At 36.7% G+C, this 17364-nt stretch overlaps 1 protein-coding gene across 1 annotated transcript; it reads left to right on the forward strand.

Moving 5' to 3' along the window:
* The first annotated feature begins 5141 nt into the window (after positions 1–5141).
* Positions 5142–5594, forward strand: LOC134794869 (uncharacterized). Its single transcript, XM_063766676.1, has one exon. The coding sequence runs from the start codon at positions 5142–5144 to the stop codon at positions 5592–5594; it is 453 nt and encodes a 150-aa protein (XP_063622746.1).
* Positions 5595–17364: the final 11770 nt, after the last annotated feature.

Here is a 17364-nt window from a genome sequence, read left to right on the forward strand (position 1 = left end):
CAATTAGGAACATACTAGTATATACTAGACTACTACTTCTACTCGTATTTCTTACTCGTAAATCTGTTGCGATTACGTGTCAAGTCCTAAGTAGCTAGGTAGATACTGTACCTATTGTTTATTTACATCTACCTTAGGGTGTTTCATTTTTCCGAATTTTCGATTTTCATCTGACTTTGCTCGAATTCTTGTTCTAACTGATAAGAAAATATTATACGTTAAAAAAAATTAAAATCGGTCAACATTTAGAGGTTGCACAACTTCAACAAAGATTTTTCAAATAACCAACGACTCTACATCGGAGGGTAGAAAATGGTTTAAGCGGCTACCATCAAAGCGGAGAGTAGTGTGATACTGAACCTTCTACATATAAATAAATTGTAAAATTAGTAGTAAACTTGGATTTTGGTTACTCGATAAATGTTCTAATTAAGATTTTCCAGTTTTTCCACCTGTTTCCAAAGGAAAAGTGCTTTTATCGTGTTTTGGACGCAAAATTCAGTTTTCTCATTCGATTTTAGTATTAGATCATTATATTTTGTCATTTTAGAACATAGTTAATTTTCACGCAATGTATGGGGTTCTCACTCTAACTTTTCAACTTGTGCAACCTCTAAACGTTATTCGATTCTTTTGAAAATTTAAATAGATAGTTTTTAGTGTGGGGAGACTCCATTGGTGAGCAAAGTCAGGAAAAATATTACAACTTTTTTTTCTCCATACAAAAGTGAATCACCCTAATCTACCTATATATAAGTATATCCATTTCTTCCCTTTTTTTCCCAAATCTTCTAAATATTCCCCCAGTGTCGACATTTCATAACCGTTCCTGGTGTGTACACTCAGCTAAAATTACTATTGTTTGCAAAGCGGCATTAGCTCCTGAGAAGCAAATAAATATTCCATATCCGATATGGGTTTAATTCAGAAATATTTAGTTATCAAAATGTATTTCTTTTTTCTTTTTAGGTATATTTACTTATGAATGTGATGATTGTGATGGATGAAGTGGTACCTACTTACGGAAATTAAATTATTTGACTGTATGTAAACTTTGGAATCCTTCTTTGTAAACATATTTTTTTCTTCTGAAAATCAAAACCATAGAGCTCAACAAAAAAGTCTAAAAAAATCGCAATGTACCTATTAGCCTTAAGTCGGGTAGGTACAGAAAGTTTAATGTGCATAGGTACAATACAAATTTATAAGACTGCTAATAGATTGAGCAGTTTTCAATTTTCAATATGTCAGGGCAGAAATCGTTCTGTTCCCTAATGATTTTTTAATGTATTTGTTAAGTTTTATAGGCTCCTCATTCTGGGCATAATAAACACAAAATACTAATTCGGGACAACACAAAAGTGTGTCTTTTTCCGTCAGGTTAAGGAAATTCCATGGTTTTAGTAACTCAGGAGAACAACTTTTAAGGCATCAATGTAATAGACACGTCAAATAATTTTGGAGAATGAGGCCTCTAATCGGCACCTGTGTGATATAACAGTATATTTCACTAGCTTGAGGGTATTTGCTCTCAACTATGTCGAAGCGCGTCTGATTAAAATAATAAGTTGAGCAGAAGGCTGTTCATTAAGCAGTTTTAATCACAAGGATAACTTTCAGTCTTGAAGCACATTCAATACAAAAATGCTTGTGCCGCACGCTGGTGGAATCCCACCTTTAAATACATAAATACACATACCCTTAGCAGGATTAGAACCCGGGACCTCCTGCTTCGTAGGCAGGGTCACTACCGACTAGGCTAGGAAACCGTCTAACACCTACACGTGGATGCATTCACGTGGCCAAAGTTACATAAATTCGTCTTCCACATTATAATTAAGATCATATCATATAAAGATGATCCCACGTAAAGGCAAACAAAAGCCTTCAATCTGTTTATTTCATCAAATTTCAATATCTTGCGTAGTTTGTAAAGGTTCCCGTTCTCACCTTTCCCATGCAACTCGAACATAACAGCTACCTTGACACGGGAGGTACCTACTTACCTACTCACGTCATTCCATCTGGTATTTATATGGCAGCAACGTCAGTAACTGCGTAACCGACAATGGAGTTAGTTGGCGGGTAACTATTGTAGAATTTACACACAATGGTAAACTTGGCAGCTTTGTTCGAGTTAAATTCTGTTAAACACATTAACGAGAAGCTATCAGTTGTAACATGAAGACTTAGAACCATGTGACGCTTTGTTTGTAGTCGGAAACGGGGTGACCTCCTAACTTCATATTATTCTGTGTGTATCTGAATCAAATCCGGTTTTCGTTATTTTACTCGGAAACATTCGTATTTGTCATGCTACTTTGCTACTTCTCAGTATTTTTTATACCGAAACTGACTGAAATAGCACAACACGTTCATGCGTGTCCGTGAAAATACGATACTTAAGACGAAACAGGAGCTGAGTTTTAAATATTTTAGGTAAATATACCCGTCTCGCTAACGGAAGCGGCACCTAAAAGTAGTGCGATAAGGACAAGGCGAAAAATCCTGCGTAAAAATCTCAAAAATCGAGGTTTCGTACTCCTCTGTTTCCTCCTCCAAAACTTAACCAATCGTAACCAGATTTGGAAATCTAAATGATTATGAAATTATCTGTGTCGGACCGTTTTGCTTTTTCGGTTAATTGATATCAGTTTTGAATGCCACGCCTCTCATTGCGGCATAGTCAATTAGGCCATTTTGGCCATTTTTGAAGGGCTCTAGCGCCTTAAAAAACAAAAATATCAAAAAAAGCAAAACGGTCCGACACAGATATTGACAATATTAATCTGTGTTGAAAAAATCATTTTTAGCTTCAAAAACCACGGAGGAACACGAGGACTACGTTTGTATGGAGAAATGACCACTCCCGTTGGCTCTTAAGACTCAAATAAGAAAATCTTTTATTGTATTAATCCACACAAGTGACCTTTTTCCAAAATGAGTTCGACCCGTCTCGAGAGTTCTTGCTGAAGCTTGTGTTGGCAGAACAACGCAATGCTCTTAGTTATTTAATTCCACCCTTTTCAGAAAAATATCATATTAATACGATGTAGAGGAAAAGCTTGTAGCTGTAATTGAATTGCTTTACAGTGGAAACACATACCTAGTTTATATTTGTTAAACTTACAGATCTATAACAACTAGTTATCTTTCTTTCAAATACTTAGCCTGTATTTAGACGTCTCGTTTCCAATTGCATAGATGGCATAGGATTGGAGTACCTACAGTTAATAATTTGTTATTTTTCTAGGCATTTTTCGCAAATCGACAATTATTGTGCTTAAGTAATTTGCGTGTTGCACGAGGTTGCACTATTCTAACCCCTCCAGCTCCACCATGAAACGAGGTTGCACTATTCTAACCCCTCCAGCTCCACCATGAAACGAGGTTGCACTATTCTAACCCCTCCAGCTCCACCATGAAACGAGGTTGCACTATTCTAACCCCTCCAGCTCCATCATGAAACGAGGTTGCACTATTCTAACCCCTCCAGCTCCACCATGAAACGAGGTTGCACTATTCCAACCCCTCCAGCTCCACCATGAAACGAGGTTGCACTATTCTAACCCCTCCAGCTCCACCATGAAACGAGGTTGCACTATTCTAACCCCTCCAGCTCCACCATGAAACGAGGTTGCACTATTCTAACCCCTCCAGCTCCACCATGAAACGAGGTTGCACTATTCTAACCCCTCCAGCTCCACCATGAAACGAGGTTGCACTATTCCAACCCCTCCAGCTCCACCATGAAACGAGGTTGCACTATTCTAACCCCTCCAGCTCCACCATGAAACGAGGTTGCACTATTCTAACCCCTCCAGCTCCACCATGAAACGAGGTTGCACTATTTTAACCCCTCCAGCTCCACCATGACACCTAGCCAGGTTGTTAACTGCCTCCTCCAGTGTAAGTACCTATGGAGTGCCTACATTTTATAAATAAATATTTCTAAAACATTCTGACGTTTCCACATTTTTTATAGTGATTGTTTTGCCCAGACTATAAATAATTTTTATTTATTTTTATTGTCTGATAATTTTTAACTCTGTTACCACCTTTAAGTTACACTTAACAATTTTGAAATTTTAAATTAAGTCAAAGTCTCTTAATAAAAACTAACAACATAAGAACCTTATTATGCGACAAAGCCTGCAGTTTGCCTGCAGCAGCAAGATTATGGTTAATTAAACAAGTCTCACAATTAGTTTACTCACCAAACCGACTGCGGAGACAATGAAACTTTTCTACAACTCGAGGCGGGGGAAAAATAAATTAAGCAGTTGGTGTGTATTATTTGTGACATAGGGGTAATATTGGGTTTTATTGTTTTCATGCGAGCTCTGTACACAGGGCTTCAGTTTTATACATTATACATTAGGTATGATCTGCTTGAAAAAGCTAAATTAGTTTTCCGGTTGAACTTTAAAAGGCGAAGTGGTCTCAGGAATATTTTATTTTAAAGAAAAAGAAAGGTAAATTAATGTAAAAGAAGTTGATAGTTGGTGAACTTAATTTTAATAACTATGTTGTTGGCATTGGCGAATAAAGGATGACTCACGTTAGACCGGGCCGTATCCGCTCCGGTGCTTCCGGCGCGTCGTTTTCTATGGAAAGCATCACGTGATCGCCTGTCATGTCATAGAAAAGTAAGCCCCGGAAGCTCCAGCCCGGACGCGGCTCGGTCTAACGTGAGTCATCCTTAAGTGGTCAATGCGGGTGTCCAGATAACCGTTACACCATGACCTGATCTGATTTGAGTGATAGCAAACATTGATATTGTTTGATCGCGCCACTTTCGTGTGTCAACTACTCAATCACTATGTGTTTACTGATGTTTACATGTTCATGCGTAAGGAAAGGTTCTGCTATAGATAGTTGCTACAAGCAAATTAGGTAGAAACTACACTGAAAAAATAATAAACAGAACAAGAGTAACAAAGCCTCTGAACAATATCCTAAATTCGATTTTGTTGTTAGACTGTTGGACAGTGTAACATATAGTTCGCATTTTTTATGTAGGTAAGTAATAAAATTATAGGTATTAAATATTTTGTTACTGTTAAACATCTGTCAATTAATTTTGAACATCTTGGAAAATAACAAAACCTATCACAGAACACAGCATTGAATATCGAATGATGATTAAAATCAGTACGGCACTTCTGTTCGGCAGCGAGACTTGGCCTTTACTAAAGCGGCACAAGCAGGAACTGCGTGTCACGGAAATGAAGATGCTACGGTGGATGTGCGGAGTTTCACGCAAGGATCGCGTCCGAAACGCCCACATTCGGGGTAGTCTTGGCGTCCGTGACATCGCAGACAAACTGCAAGAGTGCCGCCTTCGTTGGTATGGCCACGTCTCGCGCAGACCGGCAAGTTACGTGGGTAACAAATGCCTGGCCATGCCGCCTCCTCCCGATACGGGAAGAAGCGGCCGGCCCAAGAAGCGATGGCTTGATGTCGTTAAGGAGGACATGCGTGCCAACGGACTCACCACCAGGGATGCCGAAGATCGGGCAAAGTGGACACGAAGGAGTCGGAAGGCGAACCCCGGGTCCTCGCGCCCCGCGCGGGGGCACAGCCGGGATTGACGCCAGGATGATGATGATTAAAATCAGAGCCTTTTAAAGATTTACTAAGTATAATTAATCTAAGTATGTAACCAAAGTTTAGTCTAGAAATATCACTCCCTAGCAATAAAACCACCTACTTATTCTGTACATTTAATAATTTTGGTGCCCTACGCCGACTTCGACTCAATGTACGATATTGATATAACTGTCAAGTTGAATCCGGCGGCAAATTCGAACGTACCCACGCTTTGACATCACAATGATGTCAGTTAGTTATCATTTGCGTGTGTATTTCGCTCGTACTTGCCCGTAAATGCACCTATTGGCGAGAGCGAGATGCACTGGCGAACGAGAACAGAAATACATCATTTAGATATCATTCTGATGTCAAATGTAAGTTTGAATTGGCCTTCGACACCCGCACTGATGAGATGCAGACCCATGTCTCAATAATTGATATTTTCCGACCATCGCCGACACAAGCCCGAATGCATAATTAATCATCATTCATTAAGATTATCCAACTCACGGCCCCGGATTTAATTATTGTATAAATATTTATGCACGGATTAAATAATTTGCGAATGTACGTAAGATTTTTGGATAAATAATGAGTGACATTGTGAACGTTTTGTTGTTTGTGATAAGGTTAAAAATAAAAGTAGAAGGTTTTAGAGCTTGTCGTTAGAGTTATGAGAAGTGTGTTGGATTTGAATTTAAATTAATATCGGTTTTCGGGTTTGAAGTTAATTAGTACAGTTACATCCCTTTGGAGTATATGCAAAAGTGGTTCGACCTCCAAAACACATTAGTCTAATATTGTTTACGAGTTATTAGGAAATGTTTGCGTGGGATATTTTAAATTAATTTATAGATAAGAGGAAAAACACATCAATGGAATGGAACGTCTAAATATATAAAACAACTTCACGAAAAATAGGTTTTCAATTTTATCCTGCCGGAAAAGTTTGTCTTATTTGCCAATGTTTTTTTATACGTTAACTAGCTTTTGATCGCCGACTTCGACTGAATAATTAGTGATGAATACTATCACATGTCATTTTTTGGGCTTCAAACTACCTATCTCATCAAATTTCATCTAAAGCGGTTTAAGCGTAAAGAGCTAACAGACAGATAGAGTTACAATCGTATTTATAAGATTAGTAGGGACAAGGATAGGCGAAATAATTGTATGGATTTATCTCGTAAATTTTAATGAATTATTTTGAATTCGTACATATAAATTGTTTGAGGTTCTTTTGTCCGCATATTCTCAAAACGTGTTCCGTTATATTTTAAAAGTATCGGTCTGTGGCGGGCTGGGTACGAATCGAACGCTGTCTGTATTAGATGTAGGTCCGGCAGCTCTCTAAGCCGATTAAACTTGTGGTTATTCGCCATCCCGCTGCTCGCTGAGGATTAGGAGCGTCGCGCATGGATTCAACTTCGAATTAGGTTCCATTTGATTTCGATCATGGCTACGGAACTGTTTTGACTTTCGGACTTAAGAAGTGTTGGGAGTGCTGTAGTTTTTACAATTTGATGTGGGAGATTGACTATCACCTCAAGATCGTAGGAAACTATTGGATGAGGATAACCCATGGTCGCATATTTTTCGATCTAGCAGTTTATTTAGCCGGGACTTACTACTTCCAAAAAATACAAAGAAAACGTATCGACGAAAGTTGCATACCATGATTTTCATTGGTACCTACTGACAAAAAAAGCTGTAGGTACCTTTCCATCAACTTCCGAATATTAAGAGTTCTCCTTGCACTGAACCTCTTGAACTAATAGTGGTAGTATTGGAAACCAGAGATGTTTGAAATACTTGTATTTAAAATGCAAATACAAAATGCAAAATACCTATTTTGTATTTAAATACCTTTTGAAGAAAACTATTTTGTATTTTATTTGAAATAGTTTTTGGGATCTATTTTCTATTTTCAAAATACAAAATACTTTATAGTAGGTAATGTAGGTAGGAGTTACAATCTCTTCTGATGTTACAATCCTGGCAACTCTCTCATTCTTTTAACATGGAACTGTTGAATCTGTTTAGTAACGTCGCACATGACCACAAGAGTAGCGAGTGGTTAAAAAAGTGGAATCTTGAGTGTTGAGAGGGTTTCAAGGCACGAGAGGAGAACAAACTTTTCTGCCCTGGTGAAACACAAACGAGACGTTTTCATCATACTGACGAGAGGCATTATACTAGCTGTAAAACATTACAAATCTAAATTAATAATGCTTTTAAAAATTGGCCGTTAAAACCATCATCCATTCATCCTACCGGTTAATATGAGCAAACAACTAGAAATTTGCACTTTAGATAGAGGACTGATTGACACACTGTTTTCAAAGAATAAAGAGAGTCTTTTCAACTCGGAAATTCCGAGTAATACTTTTTAATTCAGACTAGGTATTCACTATTCAGAGTACCTTTTATCGCAAAGTATTTGTATTTTTAAAAAGTATTTTGAAAATACCTATTTTGTATTTTAAATACAAATTCACTATTTTGTATTTTGCATTTGAAATAGTATATCAAGGAAGTATTTGTATTTTGTATTTAAATACTTTTTATAAAGTATTTTTCACATCTCTGTTGGAAACCTTATTTTGAAACGACGGGACTTTTCTAGAGTCCCCACTGATAGCCACGGCACCTGTTCGTTAGTGCCTAAAAGTTCCAACCAGTCTGACCATAAAAACTAACACCGACTACACCTTGCGCGCAGCTTGGCGGTTTGCCAAACTTCAGCTTGGAAATTTGCTCGAGTTTTTGCTTATTTGAATATAGTTTCAAACTTATCAGGCGAATGATGAGATCGGATAGATCAGATAGATGAGATAGGAACGAAGCATCAAATTGCTCTACAGTACTTAGTATATTTTGTTAGCATATGTAGTACCTACATACAACTAAAATTACATTTTGTTTACTATACCTCCTCGTAGATAGCCAAGATACAGGCTCAGCCTAGTTTGGTCTCTGACAGATAATCATTTATTATAATGTTAACCTGTATTCGTAAATAAACTTTTTTGTATTTTGTAACAAAGTTTGTAACGCATCATATAGCGCAGAAGAAAATAATATAATGCTCTACAGCTAGGTACCTACAAGAAGTCAGTACGTCACGCACGTTAGGTTAAGTAGGTAACTAATCTATCCTTATATTGTATATGGGTGTACTTTATAAAACCTAATAAAATAAAATAATAATAATATTTCAATTTCACAAGGCGTCTTTCCAGATCTTATGAAATATAGCAAAGTCATACCTCTTTTTAAATCGGGTGATTCGAGTGATATGGCTAATTTCCGTCCAATATCAATACTTCCTGTACTAAGTAAAGTTTTTGAAAAGTTAATGTTAAATGATCACTTCAACAGACATACTTTACTTACAAGCAATCAGTTTGGTTTCACAAAGGGCCGTTCCACGACCGATGCTGCTTCGGTACTTATTAAACATATTTATGATATTTGGGAAAATTCTTGTGATGCAATTGGCATATTTTGTGATCTTTCTAAAGCATTTGATTGTGTGGATCATGGAACGCTCATTTTGAAATTAGAACACTATGGTCTGTCAGTAAATGCCCTAAACTTTATGTCTTCTTACCTTAGCAACAGAACACAAACAGTTGTTGTAAACAAAACCCGGTCTAGCGGTACTGTAGTCCAATTAGGAGTGCCACAAGGTTCTATTTTGGGTCCATTCCTGTTTTTGGTTTATATAAATGATTTGCCATGTGTAGTAGAAAATCTTTGTGAAATTGTTCTTTTTGCTGATGAAACATCATTACTTTTTAAGGTTGATCGGAAATCTACCGATTACAGTGTAATTAACAGCACACTCGTTAATGTACTTAACTGGTTTACTATGAACAATTTGCTTCTTAATGCTAAGAAAACTAAATGCATTAGATTTTCTTTGCCGAATGTTAAACCAGTCGATACTAAGATACTTTTGAATAATGAATGCTTAGAGACGGTAGATAATAAATAAATAAATAATAAATAAATATTATAGGACAGTTTTACACAGATCGACCTAGTTCCACAGTAAGCTCAATAAGGCTTGTGTTGTGGGTACTAGACGACGATATATATAATATACACATATATATAAATACTTATATACATAGAAAACATCCATAACTCAGGAACAAATATTTGTGATGAACACACAATTAAATGCCCTTACCAGGATTCGAACCCGGGACCTCCTGCTTCGTAGGCAGGGTCACTACCGACTAGGCTAGGAGGCTAGGAGGAGCTATTCGTTCTATATATAATTTAAGGGTGCGTGAATCATTAAGAGAACTTTTTAAAGAAATTAATATTTTAACTGTAGCTTCCCAATACATAATATATGATAGTATTATTTATGTTGTTAAGAATCTAGACTCCTTCACTAAGAATTCTGATGTCCATAACTATAATTCTAGAAATAAAAACAAGCTTTGTAAGAATTTGATATGTTTTCTGAAAGAGCTACGTATTTGTATAAAGTTATGTACTCACTGAGTATTATAATTGCATGAATTCTATAGTAATTTAAATTGTATTTTTCTTAATTACTCGTAATGCATGTTAATTATAAGATGTAATAATGTTTTGAAAAGATGTTGTCCCGCCGAGTTTGTTGCCGGTCCCATATTGGGATACCCTCCTCCAATTGAGGGGGGATTTAAATCTTCTCGGGGCAGAGGTGTACGGTTGGAGCCGGTAAAGGTTTATTTGACGTTCATAAGCGCATTGTAATATGCCTACTTGAATAAACTATTTTTTATCTTTATCTTATCTTTATCTTATCATAAGCGCATTGTAATATGCCTACTTGAATAAACTATTTTTTATCTTTTATCTTTAAATAAAATAACCTAATTTCCCATTTGATAGCACCGCACATTTGCTCATTCAAAATTACAAACAGAACAGGCATACGACAATGACAGCCATCTTTTTGCTGCCGCGGTTACTTATCTTCGTATGACACTTAATTTACTATAAAGGACTAGGCTATGATCATTTTCCCTATAATTTTATTAAATACATATAAAAGCTCGGAAATATGGGCCCTCGCGGCGACGGCCTCGGGTCATTGGATGTCTATTTATATGCATTATCGACCCATCGCCCACCAATCGGCCGTTTTTATACGCTTCTCTAAAGGTGACGTCGATACTTCAAATGATTCTACATATTGTGTATGTCTGTGTCTCACGGAAGTTTTGTTATTAAAATTCTGCATTATCGTCCAAAATATCAGCTCTGTATAAAGGTTCAAGGTTTTATCCCATACGTTTACTGTGTAAGCATTTGGGTACACTTCAGACAACTAGAACCGAACAGTACTCCACTAATAGCCAAATAAACAGTTGGAATTCAAACGCAAATGCCTTTGTTGTCGTATCACTCGACAATATGTCAATATTGCAACAACGTGGAGAGGGTTTAGGTAAAATGTATGTATGTATTTCAGGTAGGTATCTCTCAGTAATTGTGATCAATTTTGTGAGCTGTTTGATTTTGAGGGTATCCAATCGTCTTTAGTATGCGGTATACGGGTTGAGTGGGGAGGTACGGCAATTCAAATTGATTAATATATTGAACAACCGCAACCAATTTTTCATTTGATAGGACATATTGTTTAGACCAATCTGCGTTAACTACACGCACGAGTGCTGAAAAAGTCACATTATAAGAGACCTGTCTTTCTTTTCCTGTTTGTTTACGACCCGTAGGTACTAATCTCATCAGTAATCCGTTAACATATCACACCGTCCGTAAGTAAGTTATGCGGTCTAGCCTCATCCATACCAAAAAATACATATTAAGGTTTGAGATAATCCCGTAAATGATAAATTTAGATCCATAATGTCTATATGTTGAGATATTTTACGATGTTTCACACTTTCCGAACTATAGTAGTACTCGTAGGTAGTATTTATAAATCATCTCGCCCGTTAAACGAAGTGGCTACCGCCAAGTTCACAACTTAATCTGTTTAAAACCCTTTGTGACATTAGCCGTCTCATTGACAAACTAAGTTGCGGTTTGTCCCCGTGTAGGCTTTGTACAAGAAAATAGGGGTAATAGTTAACGCTTCACATTTTATCAAGACGAAAACTTGAATGTGCGGGAGAAGGTGTGGGTGAAAACAAAACAATTAAGTTTTATTCGTCTTGTGGTTAAAGTATTGAGATGGTATGCTAACTGTAGCCGGTTTTCCTGCAAATGAGGACTTTTATAAACTGACAAAAATACATGGGCAATACGTGTATAATATATGCGGAAAAATTTGGTTTATTTATGCGTGTTTTATGGCGTTTTCTTAACAGCCTCTGTTACGTAATACAGGAAAAATAAATCTTACATTACATAGCTTGTAAAGTAAAAGTACGTACCTTTTTGACCTATTTACATAATAAAGATCAATATAGCATTATACTCGTAATTAAAAATTTTTCTTTTGCTTAGTTTCTATTGAAAATTATGATTATTATGATTATGATTAAAAAAATCATTACTCCAAAAGACTGTCTTACTGATTCCTCACACATTGCAACGATTGCTAACAAATGTTAGCAATCGTATACATTTGTTAAATATAATCTAAACCAATTAACTTTACACTTATTAACTTCATGTATACTACATACCTAAGTGAAACTAAACTGATGATACTTTCCTAATTATATTACTGTCTAATAATAATTGGGTATCATTGTCTCACAAGCCCCTTTAACAAGGACCGTCATTTGGACCGTGTAAGTCAATCTCTCAATCGCCATTGTGTTCAGTTCCTCATACCGGATCACTGGACATGGACACGGCAGCTCACCCAACAATGCTCATTCGCTAATAAAAGAAAACTGAAAAGGACTGTGCGGATCAATGACTTGGCCTTTGTTTTTCCACGAAAGATTGTGAGGGGAATTTAAGGTGAGTACAAATACTAATCTTACTTAATTATTCGGCTATCACTAAGTTTAGTAGGTATGTTCTAAGTTCTAAGTGCTAGGTGTATATGTATAATCGTCTTAACTACCTAATTGTTTTAGATACTTACTAGGACTTTAAAAGGTAAACTCTTCTGCCGACTATATGGAAAACTTTTGAAAAATGCATTAAAAAGAGAAGAAATAACAATTCGAAAACAAATAAAAACTTTACTGCAAAAGAAACTTGAGCAACAAACTGGCAGACATTCTTCACTAAGCGATTAAGTAGTTTTGCTTAAACTTTTTCTAAAAACCGCCCAGCCGAGCCGTGCAGTTTGCCGTTCCAGTTGCGAAAGTTACGAACTCGCGGCAAACTTCCAAAGTTGACACAAATACTAATAGTTTAAGACGATTGTGAGAAGTTGCACTTTAGAGCTTCTTACCTTTTTAAAGGTTAAGATTTCGTCCATTATTAATATTGCTTTTGTCCAAAGAAGAAAACCTAATTGCTATTTTTTAATGAGTGAGTAAATTCTAGGAACTCTATCTCTCGCTCTCTCCCTGACATCCAAAGTATTCGAATAACTTCAACATTGACACAACAGCATACAAAATATACTGAATGTCCTCTCCTGTTCCAAAATGTAATGGAAAACATTGAACCTATATTTCCTTATTTTGTACAATTTTGTTTTGTATCGTCTAACCAGCTATTGCATTTTTCCATTTATTGCATTTTTTTTAATCTTTTTTTTTTATTTTACACTGTTATTGCCAGTTTTAATTTATGGGTGGCTAGAGAGTATAGCGTATTACAAATAGGTACATTAGCCATAAGCTTAATTGTTTCTATACTACTCGTACACGGAACAGCATCCAAATATAATCCATTACCATAATTATCGGTAACCTACAACAAAAAACAACTCCTAAACATCCCCTTCTATTTTAGACCTTCGCTAAACCATGATAAAGTCCAAAATTTAATGAATATTCACGTCTAAAGCTTAGAAGTGGTTGAGCTTGTTCGTGTTTAAAGGATTAAAACAAGTTTTTTACTATTCGACATTTTTGATTGACTATTTTTCTTTGAAGGCAAGTTATTCTTAATTTTACATCGATATATCAAAATTAAGTTTATTTTTGCGAACATGTGCTAGTTATATATGCAAAATCGACTTATTAGTAAAGCTAGTTATAAATTTTTACTATACAAACTGTCCACACCATTCCTAAGTTATGGTAGTGTGGTGTTGTTGGGGGTATATTCTAATTTAATTATACGCTATACCATCTGTTTAGAAAGTCTTTAATTATTTCTTGTGCCCAACTAACATCCCAGGCACACGCGTATATCCCTATCCATCATAGGCTCCACCGTGAACCGCACTTCCGCATTTTAATTACTTGTAACCGCTGCAACTTGGCTCCCTCTGTTGATCTTTCCCACAATTAGACATAGATCAGTAACTCTCAGCGAGAAATTTTACAATAGATACCTACTAATACCGACCACCTTCAGTGAAGTAAGTATTATACTTACATACGGTAGTGTGCAATATTAATTGCAGTTTATTTATACTACAGTAAATTCAGTTAATAAGTTCTAAAAATAAACCTATTTTCTATAACCATAGACAGTCATGGTTTGTCGTGGGCCCCACTATTATCAGAACCTCAGAAAGCAAGCCAAAAGCCAAATAATCGGCTAAAAATCAACAACAAAATCCGAATGATGGACCAATAATAGTAGGTACACTCTGCGAGGAAGATCATTTTACAGAAAAAAAAAGCATGTTTTCTAGATGAGACGGATGTAGATGTAAAGCTTCGATTGAAAATAATGGTCAAGATACAAAATTAAAATAATTGCACACAATTGTATATTTTTCACTGGTATATCCAGTTTTATAAGAATTTCTGCTAGCCACCGGTTTTCATGATTATTTATTTTTTAATTACACAAACGGGTCTACCGCGATATAATTTCATTGTTTTTACCTCTAATTCCGACGTTTCAGCTGAGTTGCACCAGCTGGTTTTTCAATTATATCGCGGTAGACCCGTTTGTGTAATTAAATATGTGTACAAAACGCGAGAGTTTAAAGTGTTATATTTATTTTTTATTTCCAATATTATTTAAGCATAGTTTACAGTTAATTTTAATTAATGTAAATAATGCAGAAGATGAATAAACAGAGTTGGAACATAATTTGATCTAAACTTATGGTTTTCCCTTAATTCATGACCGCCATTATATTGCACACAGGTAGGTATATATAAATACAAGTAGCAAGCCTGTAAAGCGAAGTGCAACGTGCACTCACCATGACACTGGTAGCCCACTTACAGTGCAAGCCAGCACTCTACAAGTGGGTCAAAGTGACTTGGGACTTGTACGGTTTGACACGGTCCGCGCAGAAACGGTGATATACTGAACTTATGTGAGGATAACTTTGATGCCTCCTGTCATATGCCGCGTTCAGGCATGTGCCGCGTAAACGGAGGACGCTCGTTCGATTCCAGCCTTGGACACTGAAGGCCTTGGTCATTTTTTTCTTCGTATATGACATTTATTTCGGTTTGAATCAAGATCATTCCTCATTTTTTTAAAAAAAACGTGCTTGCGTGAATGAATATGTTCCATTGATTATTTTACCAACTCAAGCCCAACGTACCCGTTCGTTACTTTACCGTGAAAGCAGCTAGTCCTATTAGCTCAATAACCGCCGGTATTGACAGCGAATTAGAGCTCGATAATCTTATCTGCGCCACATTGTCCTGCATCTAGGTACCTGTCCACTTCCACTAATAGGAGTCCGACTCCGTTAATTTGCTATCGATAACGTTATACAGCGTACAGTCAGCTACAAATTGGGTATATCTGTAGCTGATTGTACTAAGGCAGCAACGTGGATATTTGTTCTATATTTAATTATTTAAACTTTATTGCACAAAGATAAGTACCTGCAGTTATGTACAAATAGCGGACTTAATGCCAAAATGCATTCTCTACCAATGAACCATAGGGCCAACCAGAAACATTAAAATTGGAGTATTGCAATTTTGTGACGGACGCTACCTACACTGAGCATGTTGGATGGGTGTTTTTCAATGATATAGGAGGCAAACAAGCAGACGAATCGTCTGATGGTAAGCAATTACCGTCCCCCATGGATAATTGGACACCTACAACACCAGGAGGGTTGCAAGTGCGTTGTCGGTATATATGATGAGTATACTCTTTTCTTAAAGGTTTGAAGTTTGCATCGGTTCGGAAGTACCCCGAGAGACTATTCATTCCACAGTTTAGCTGTACGAGGCAGGTAGTTGCTTGAACTGTAGGCGCTGGAGCTGGTGTAAGCTGTGGTAATTTGATGTATCGCGTGTCTGCGGCGGACGCGACGAGGGTAATCCTCTTACGGCCAGCCGTGTTCATACCGCTTACTAAACGTTCGACTCCGGCCAAAATTACCGTGAGCCGTATTCTGACTGATTGTGTATTAACTGGTTATGAATTTAATCTTGATATGAATATTGATGTTTTTTATCATAGGTATTTGATATGATTTTGATTTTAAAATACAGAACAAGCTTAATTTGGTCGACTCAGGCGCCTCAGCGACGATGGTAACAACGGCTCAAGCCGAGATGCCGAATAATAGGCTCTATTAACTCGGATGGTCCGCTGTCAGTGCCGACCGCCATATCGGCTACATGTCAGCTGCTTGAAGTTACGCGGTTTAAAGTTGTCACTGTAGGGTACCTACGTACACGTATGTACGCACGTATGTAGGTCGAAACTTTGATCGAACATCCGTTCAATAATGTAGACCTATACCAAGAGTTTAGTTACAGATTAGACCTTTTTGGCTATGCTTGCTAAGTTCTTGGCGAGGGATATACCTTGCCTTGTAACTTCCTGCTTCGCTCAGCTAAACTGTGGTATGAACTGTCGCCCGCGGTATTTCTGGACCGATACAATCTTCGAACCTTCAAGAAAAGAGCGTACTCCCATTTTAAATGTCGGGCAACGCACTTGTAACCTCTTTGATGTTGCAGGTGTCCATGGGTGATGACGGTAATTGCTTACCATCAAGAGATTTAACTGCTCATTTGCCTCCTATAAATATCACGAAAAATACAAGTGGGATCAACGAACGGTGCGTGTGGGAAAAATGTGTATTCATGGGATATATAACTGATGTTTGCCATGCCCATCAAGTCGGCTTTACACTCATGTACATGAATATTCGGATGCTCGTTGCTCCTTTCGAAGGATTTATAAAGATAAAGTGTTAAAAAGAAACAATTTTTGATCATTTTGACTTAAGTGTGATTTTTCATAGCTCCATGAGCTTACAGAACAGAGTAAGTATTTAATTTAATTTCATGTTGGCCCCTATACTCTATCCTGTAACAGACGGAAATGGAAGTAATAATGGACTCCTTTGTTTCTTTTGAGGTAGGAAAACCTAAAAAGATTAATTACAAAGATTGGGGCCTTATACGAAAAGCGCTTAGTGACAATATTCGTTTAGATAAGAATTTATACTTATTTAACTCAATTATACGAATGTTTGAACACTTCAATTAAGTATTAATAATTTTATTTATTATACATTATTTTAAAGATTCGTTGTATTACCTATTTGTGAGCTCGTTTTCACTTATCTAGAAACAATATATTCACATTTCATTTGTTTTTATTTTTCATTAACTACAGGCCCCAGCGCGTTTACCACACTGAAAGGGTTTAAGGTTTTGTAAACAATAAAAGTTGAATGCTTAATTTTGGAAGACCTATGACCGTTTTCTCATAATATTG

This window comes from Cydia splendana, chromosome 11 (assembly GCF_910591565.1).
Source record: "Cydia splendana chromosome 11, ilCydSple1.2, whole genome shotgun sequence".
NCBI lineage: Eukaryota > Metazoa > Arthropoda > Insecta > Lepidoptera > Tortricidae > Cydia > Cydia splendana.